This window comes from Antrostomus carolinensis, unplaced genomic scaffold (assembly GCF_000700745.2).
Source record: "Antrostomus carolinensis isolate BGI_N321 unplaced genomic scaffold, ASM70074v2 scaffold54125, whole genome shotgun sequence".
NCBI lineage: Eukaryota > Metazoa > Chordata > Aves > Caprimulgiformes > Caprimulgidae > Antrostomus > Antrostomus carolinensis.
The window spans coordinates 1-8645 of NW_010316768.1; the positions used below are offsets into that span (position 1 = coordinate 1).

General features: G+C 37.6%; 1 protein-coding gene across 1 annotated transcript; it reads left to right on the top strand.

The window, feature by feature from the left end:
• The first annotated feature begins 783 nt into the window (after positions 1-783).
• Positions 784-8075, top strand: DNTTIP2 (deoxynucleotidyltransferase terminal interacting protein 2). The gene is made up of 6 exons (XM_010168346.2): positions 784-2519; positions 3372-3507; positions 4635-4730; positions 5101-5265; positions 6402-6511; positions 7982-8075. Exons 1-6 carry the CDS (start codon positions 799-801, stop codon positions 8073-8075), a joined length of 2322 nt encoding a protein of 773 aa, XP_010166648.1. The 5' UTR covers positions 784-798.
• Positions 8076-8645: the final 570 nt, after the last annotated feature.

An 8645-nucleotide genomic window follows, 5' to 3' on the forward strand; every position in this document is an offset into this window, starting at 1 on the left:
GCTCCCAGGCTGGCCCTGCCACCGCCGGCCCCTGCGGGCCCTGCAGCCCCTGCAGGCTGTTCCGCCGTTTCAGGTGCCGAGTTAAGGATCCGGGTGTATCTGTGGGGTTTTTCCCTTTGCACTGAGGTTACTTTAGCATTTCTCTGTGGCTTTTCCACTAGATGTAAAAACACAGCTGTGTAAATAATGGTCGTTTAGGGAGCATGGTTTATGTTGATCCTGTGTTTGAGAAGACCCTGCCCCTGCGGAGTGTCGTTTCTTTCCAAAAGACTGAATTGTCTTCCAGGTAACTTCCAAGCATGGTTAAAGAAGCAGGTTATACTCAGTGTTGCTGTTGCTCTGATGCCAGTCTGTTCCTAAAACTGCTCAGATTGGTTATGGAAGCCATTTTGGGGGCACTGTGCCAGTTGCCAGGCTTCGGTATTTTAATAGTTCAGCAAATCCTTGAATGTTGCTGAACATCATTTCTGGATTTGCTTCCCGTGACAGCTTGCTGGAACGTTTTAGAATTAGACAGAAAATACTTGTTCATATTTCTTAATGGGTGTGTGTGTTTCTTCTGCCTTGACTAAAGGACAGTAGACAAACAGATAAGCAAGGGATGTTGTATTAACACTTCTTCAACATAGATGAGGCTGTTCAGAGGCATGTAATATGTTGTCAGCCTCCGTAGATTTCTTTAAAAAGATTTAGTGGTTTGTATAACATCCTTTTTATGGAGTTATTTTATCTGTCAATAGCACACTTTTTTCACTCCTTTTCTAGATGGCATCTGTTGATATTAGTACTCCTGTGTCTATGAGGATGACTAGAAGAAGAACTAAATCAATTCATAAGCCAGAGGTAATTCAGGAGTCTCAGTTTGAAGAGGTGGAACATGCAGAAACAAAGTCAGATGTCAGTGATAGCTTAGAGATGCAAAATACTCGAAATGAGAACACAACTGTTCACTCAGCACAATCAGTTGCTGAAGCACGAGGTGATGAGGATGTGTCAGAAACAGAATCAAACTGCTCTGCCGTGTCTGGTCTTCAGACACCTTTGTTTGTAAGAGTAACAAGAAGATGCCAAATTGTACTTCCTTATCAAATGGATTCTCCTGACAAAAAAAGACATGACAAGACAGCTTTTCTAAAGAAGTTAAGCACTAATGTGGATGAAGATGATGTCTCTGAAGCTGAGTCTTGTTCCTCTGCTGTTTCTGGTGTCCAGATGCCTAGTAGTAGCAGAACTACAAGAAGCAGGCGAAGCAAAAAGAAGTTGCAACCAGATGCAGTTTGTGAAGCCCAGAATGAAGATATTTCTGATGCAGAGTCATGCTGCTTTAGTTCTCATATGGAACCATCCATCACTTCCAAACGAATTACTAGGAACATGCAGATGAAATCACTCACAGGAAATACTAATCAGACTGAGAAAGAAAACATAATTATTTCAGAAGATGAGAGTTTAATTGAGGACACTGTTACATCTGAGACAGTGATAATTTCTGATTCTAGACCTGCTGCAGAACTTGTCTCTGACACAGAAGATGCTTCCTCCATCATTAAGGATAGCGAAGAAACAAGTTCACCTAAAAGCAAATATTCTTCCAAATCTGCCAATAGAACCCGGAGTAAAGACGTGGAAGAAGAGGTTTTGAATTATGTGACACCCAGCAGTCTTACAAAAACTAAACAAAGTGACACTGAATCGCCTGGAAAAAAAAAAATTAAAAATCCCCAGACTGTTGAGGTGGATGGTTCAGAGGAGGCATGTGACCAAATACAAGAAGAACACAGGAAAATACTTGTGAGGGTGGAGAAATTACAGTATATGGATCTTTCTTTGACAGATTGCATGAGTGCCAAACAGTTTTTAGAATCCCAAGGGCAAATAACACCAAATGAAAGTAAAAAAATTCCAGAATGCAAAAGAGCAGATGCTGAGGCAGCTGCACAGCAGTCTTTCACCTGTGCTGATAAATTAGGAAAGGATGAGCAGCCTAGTGCAGTGAGCAGCCCACAAGAGGACGTAGCTGTTACACAAAGAACTGGTAACACTGGTATACCCGAGATACTTGAAATCGGTGTAGACAGTGGTGAAGACCAAACAGGAGAATATGCTGCATCTGTATCCCACAGCAGGGAAAGATCAAGCAATGGGAACAGTTCTCTTGCGTTGTTTCTGAGCAAAGATGAAAGTGATGAATCTGAAAATAGTGATTTGGCAGACATAGATACAGTTGAAGAGAACTTAAGTTATAAAGAGGCGGATGAGAGGACTCCTTCCCTCAACAAATCTTTAAAAAACAGTTCATTGCATGCTGAAGGGCTTTTTGTAATTGATACTGAGCCTGGCATGAGTTCCAGCCAAAAGTATTATCTAGATCAGGTAGATCAAGATAGTGGTGCTGAAAGTAAGCAGGAAGGAAGTGAAAAAGCTGAAGAATCCTCAGATCTGGAAGAGGCTGAAGAAGAGTTGATAGATGAAGATGAGAAAGATGAAGATGATGATTTGTTGAAAAATAAGAGTGACATGTAAGTATCTTTCTGGGAATAACTGAAGAATCTGCATTTCATTCAAGCATATGTGTAGGACAGGTACATTAAGTGCTAAATGATGTGGAATAAATGAGGGAGTGGTCTCATAAATCATACTGACATAGAAAATGGGGTTTCACAGATTGTAAAATAGAAATACCGTCCATAAATTCTGAGTTTGAGGTTTTTTTTTCAGTTTTGTATGCAGCGGAACAGAACTCAAATATTTAGGCATCTGGAGGCCTTGTACGTGTTCAGGCTAAAAAACTGAATGAAGTAAATGTGAAATATACTAGCTTTGAGATATTTAATAACATTATTCCTAGTACTGTTATATGGACAAGGACTAAAACATTCCTGGGATGAATTCCAGCTTCTTCATACTTTCAGCAAGAGTTGACTATGTTTTTACCAACCAGATTTTTGTGCTTTTGTAGGTTGTTTTTTTTACTTAGCTAGCAAGTTTCTCTATGCATAGAAGAAGGATGCTAGTCATGAGTTCTTTCAGCAAGGTTAAGCAAATTAAGAGTTTGATTTTATAGAAGCTAGTAATATCTAAGATAAGAATACAGCATTAGAGTCAATATGAAAGATTCGTGGAAGTGATTCCACAGGTATTATCCTTTATTGAAGTCTCACTTCACATAATGGCATGATGTTTTTCTCCCCTCCTCTTCTGTCACCTCTAAATTATGTATTTCCTCTAGATACTGAGACTTAAAATCATTGCAGAACTGAACCTAAGTGGGAAGAATAAGAAAAATATGTTTTTTCTATTTAACTTTCTCAGTAGAAGATTTAGCTGCATGCTTGTTAAAATATTCTAATAATTAAATATTTCCCTCTTAGTTTACATCTTTCCAGCACCATAGACCCTGGTTTGAATATCAAGAAGCTTGGAGGTTTATATATCAGTTTTGATGCAAAAAACCAGAAGCCTAGATCAAGTGTAATTAAAAAACTGAAGGAGAAGAAGGAGGACCAGGTAATGTGTTTATAATTGTGCAGTTACCTGTGACTACAGTAACACAAATACATTAATTTAATAAGGTTGGTTTACTTGTTTTTAAAGAAGCATCCTATTTTGCGGTTTGCTGAGAACTTCCATTCTTTTTAGCCAAAGTGTATATTTACATTTAGTTTTAATTTAAGAGTTTAAATCCATGTGACACTTCAGAAACTGAAGAGCAGAGCAAATCACGTCCAGAGAAGAGCAGTGAAGCTGGTGAAGGGGCTGGAGAACAAGTCTTATGAGGAGCGGCTGAGGGAACTGGGGTTGTTTAGTCTGGAGAAGAGGCTGAGGGGAGACCTAATTGCTGTCTACAACTGCCTGAAAGGAGGTTGTAGGGGGGCAGGTGTGTGTCTTTTCTCCCAGGTAACTAGTGATAGAACAAGAGGCAGTGGCCTTAAGTTACACCAGGGGAGGTACGGATTGGATGTCAGGAAATACTTCTTCACTGAAAGGGTTCTCAGGCACTGGAACCGGCTGCCCAGGGAGGTGGTTGAGTCACCATCCCTCAAGGTGTTTAAAAGATGGCTACATGGGTTGCTCGGAAATACGGTTTAGTAGTGGACAGGTACAGTTGGACTCGATGATCTCAGAGGTCTTTTCCACCCAGGAGATTCTATGATTCTAAATACCAGCATTGTCCCATAAAATAAAATTAAGTTGATTGCGCTTGCAGTTTTGCCTAATGGTGCACAAACTGAAAGCAGATACTTAGTCCATAGCAAGATTGAATTTCAGTAAATAACAGGTCTGTAGTGTCCTTAATACAGAATTGGCAGTTCTATTTCAAAAGCACCCCTTGAGGTAAAGGGAATGTTATTTTTGTTGAGACTATTTTCTTGGGCTTGTCTATGATAGCCCTCTTTATCCTGGAGCATTTTCTATTTCACTTCTTCCAGAGCTGGCCAACTGCTTTCTGTTGTTGGCCAGGATTGTCTTTTGAAGGTCCCTACTCATTGTGAATCAAAGAAGCTCAAGTATTGTATTATAATGCTTGTTTAGATTCTGCATGACTCCTTTGGTAGGTTCTGGAAATATGGTGAAGCAGTAAAATTTGTATCCATGAGATGGCTGTCTTAACATTAAAAAAAAATGTCTTACAGCTCTTGCAGAAGAGTGTAATAACTCCAGATTTTGAAAAAAAGGAATGTGTCCCACCCTTCAGGGAATCGCTTCACCAGCTAAAGAAACAGCGCAGGGTAAGTGAAGAGCTGATAATGCCTCAAGTGACAAAACAAACTTTGGTAGAAAGCCCCGTGCTGAGATTGTGTGCGTATACAGACCTCACTTGAAGCAGAGTGATGAACTGCAATTTAGTGTCTTCCTTGAGCCATCCTATGAAAAGACATCCTTTTAGTCTTTTAATCACCAGGACAGTGAAGTGAAATATGATGTGCTTAAATGCTACAAATCTGTTGTTAATACAGTGCTGATGACCTTTTTATAAGGGTCATAAAATACACTTTTTGAAGGTACAGTTATGTTCTAAATGCATTATCCATCTCTTGGAGGTGAGATCTATCCTGTCCTAGTTGCTGAATGCAGATTTATTCTTGTATTGCATCCTAGGCAGAGCGAGAGAAAACAACAGGTGACGGTTGGTTTGGTATGAAAGCCCCAGAAATCACAAGTGAACTGAAAAATGATCTTAAAGTTTTGAAGATGAGAGCTTCGTTGGACCCTAAGCATTTTTATAAAAAGAATGATAGAGATGGTCTTCCCAAGTACTTCCAGGTAAGGAAGCAGCAGAAGGTGGCAGTGTACTGCTGAAGTTTTGAACAGCTGTTCTTATTCCCTGCCTGTTTTGTAGCTAGTCCCTATGTTGATTTAATTTCATAGCTTAATTATTAAAGTATTTTGATCACTTGGCTGCAGTTTGCAACTGCTTAACTGTATATGTTGGGGTTTTTTTAAATTCCAGCTGATGTCATAGTACTGAACAAACATCTGACTTTATCCTTATTCTGAACTCAGTGGACTAAATTTTCGTTGCTTTTTTAAGGTATTAACCTTTTTTAACAAGTGTGTAGAAAATAATTAGTGTTTGTTTTCTTACTAGCAAATCCAGTTTGAATGGAGCCAGCTAGCTTTGTGATCAGCCAGTATTTCTGCTGCTGTAGCTCTCAGCTTTGAAGTGGAAAATTATAACGAAAATAACTACTGCAGAAACTATAGAAATAGGCTTCTGTCAACTTACACCTGTTCAAATAGTTAGCATACTTGAGGAAATTGTTTTAATTTCTCAAAATATTACCACTTCTCTCTAAAGGGAGGATCTTGTATGTTTTGAAGTTTCTGGGCATAGAACAACAGGAGTGTTCCACATAAGGAGATCTGAACAGATCTCTTTTTCACTGCATGAAACATGTACTCCATGTATCTCCACTACTAACCTGAATCATCAGAACTGGCTAATGATGGTTGGAAAGAATGTGATGCATTCCAGGATGAAGCCCTTGTATTAGAGCTGGATTAACTGCTGTGTAGCCATCTAGCAAAATCACCACAATGATAGAGATCAGAAGGAGTTACCATGATCATGAGGGTTTCCCTTTCCCTCCATGGGAAAATGTTTAAAAGTTAAGAACTGGATTTCTTTCATGAATACAAACATTAACGCAGCAGTGCAGTGTTAAAAACTGTACAGTCTTAAAGCTCAGGCCCTCGTCTGTGCACTAAACAATGAGACAAAAAGTGACTTTGCATACAAAACATTGCTTAATCCTTTTGGTATTTTGCACTTTCTTAAGATTCCATTCTGATTTTCCCTATAAGTGTCTTACACATGGTGCTGAGGATTTTTTAGAAAAGAAATCAAAATAATCAGCATCTTGCTGTACGGTAAGAATGTTTTCATTTCTGTTTTCTAGGTTGGAACTGTGGTTGATTCTCCCATAGACTTTTACCATAGTCGAATCCCTAAGAAACAAAGGAAGAGAACAATTGTTGAAGAGCTGCTTGCAGATTCTGAGTTCAGAAGGTATTTAAAAACGGTTTTCTAATTCTAATATCCTATGGAAGAGAGGAGTATTTTTAACCATGGAACATTTTTTGTTGTTTTTATTCAGCTTACATGGAGTTTTTGTCCTCCAAAGAAAACTTTTTAGTCTATTGTAGCATTTCAGCAGCACTGCCATGGAGAAGATCTAAGGGACAGGGAATAATTAGACTGAGACAGCATGTTTTTTTGTATTCATAAAAGTGTTTTGCCCAATTTGAGTAATCTGTAAGGGCAGTCACTCTTTAAATATCATGTCAGTGCTGAAGAGGTAACAATCAGCCCTATTCTGGTTAACTTCTAAAATAAGTGCAGAGGCTTAGACCAAAAGCCAAGGGCTCTGAATGAGTGATTAATGCCTGTGTGTGCACTTTTTTTTGTTGTTTAGTGATTAATTTTTCTTGGTGTCATTGGTAGAAAAGTGCTGATTGTAATTCTGTGAAAGCTGAAGGAATTTCACTTTAAAAGCATGTCAGTCTGCCACCTGTCATAGGATTCAAAATTGCACTGGAAGTCTTACTTGAAGAATATGATTGGATTAATTACTGTTTGCTTAACCTACAATTTCTGGAGTAGATCCCTTTAGTTGATACATTTTGATACTGTTTTTTACATTATGTTAATCTGCACTTCTTTTACTACATAATGACATGTTTTCTTGGAAGTAGTACATGATTTGGGATTATGAGGTTAATATCAGGCTTGTAAATTTATTATAAATGTTCAGAAAGCAAGTTAGTATAGCTATTTCTTAACTAGTTTTCTGGCTTGACTTGATTTATAAGGTATTTATTATAAGCAATGTTTAATAAAAATGTCTTTGAAATTTTATCAGTTAATCTATGTTGTGGCTAATTAAGGGCTTTAACCAGCTATTTTAGCATTAATGCAGATATTTGTCAGGTTTCAGTCTCGCAATTTAAAAGCCTCAGTACTGCTGAGTGTGCAATGATCTGTTGTGGTAATTGGTATAGGTACGTAAGAATCTGTATTAGAGGAGCTAGCAACTTGTGTTCAGTAAGTACATCCTGTTCATTGTTCAGTGTTAATCTCATCTTGGTTTTCAGTCTTGAGTAGGCTCAGGTTGATGACCTTGAGTTTGCTGAGGAGGCAGTTTGTGGAAATTGATGAGTCTTCCCACTATGAGCAGTAGCAGTGTTTTAGCAAACTGTCCAAAATGTGATTTATATGCAATGAAGAACTCCCTCATTATGCCAAAATTAATGGTTCTTCAATCAAATTTATTTCCAAAACAAAGTTACCTGCATTTATCGTTAATCCACGTGTTGATTTCCCTTTATCTACACATAAGTGTACAAAATTAAAGACATCTGACTCAGAAAACATGAGGGAACTCAGTTTGGCAAGTTATATATGTAGAGTACTTTCCATGTTATCTTTTCCTGAACTTTGGTTTACCATGCTTATAAGTAAATTATCTATTTTGTTCAGATATAATAAAAAGAAGTATCAGGAGATCATGAGTGAAAAAGCAGCTTTTGCAGCAGGGAAGAGGAATCGGAAGAAGAAGAAATTTCACAATTAAGACTTGAAGAAAAATAACAAGCTGGAACAACTTACTTGTTATAAAACTTCTTACAGAATTCTTTGGCTGTGGTGTTTTTTTTCTTTTTTTTAAGGTGGCAGGTCATGTGCAAATTGAGGTTTAGGGAATTTCTTGCAGTAGGAGTTTGCTAGAGAGCTTTATCAAATTATGAGGTATCTAAATTAATTTAGATGTAAAAATAAATCAAATTTTTATTTAAATTAATTTAAAAGATGATACGAAAGCCTATTGTTAAATCTGAGCACAAAATAGAAATTCATGGACTGTGGTCTTTTCAGGCTTCGGTCTTCATATCATCGAAATAGTAAATTCAGTTTAGAGATGTGTGTGTAATTCACCTTGGTGTTTATTATATGTCAGAACGTTTTTTTCCATATCTTGTCAGAGGTGCTCCTGGCCAATTCTGTAATTGAAGGTATCGAGAAATAGTTTGGTTGTGAAGGGTTTATTTCAGCACTGACCAGTAGGATTGAGAATTTTCCTGCAATTCAGCATATACATATATATCTATTTATAAAATAAATAATATATTTAATTTATAAATAAATA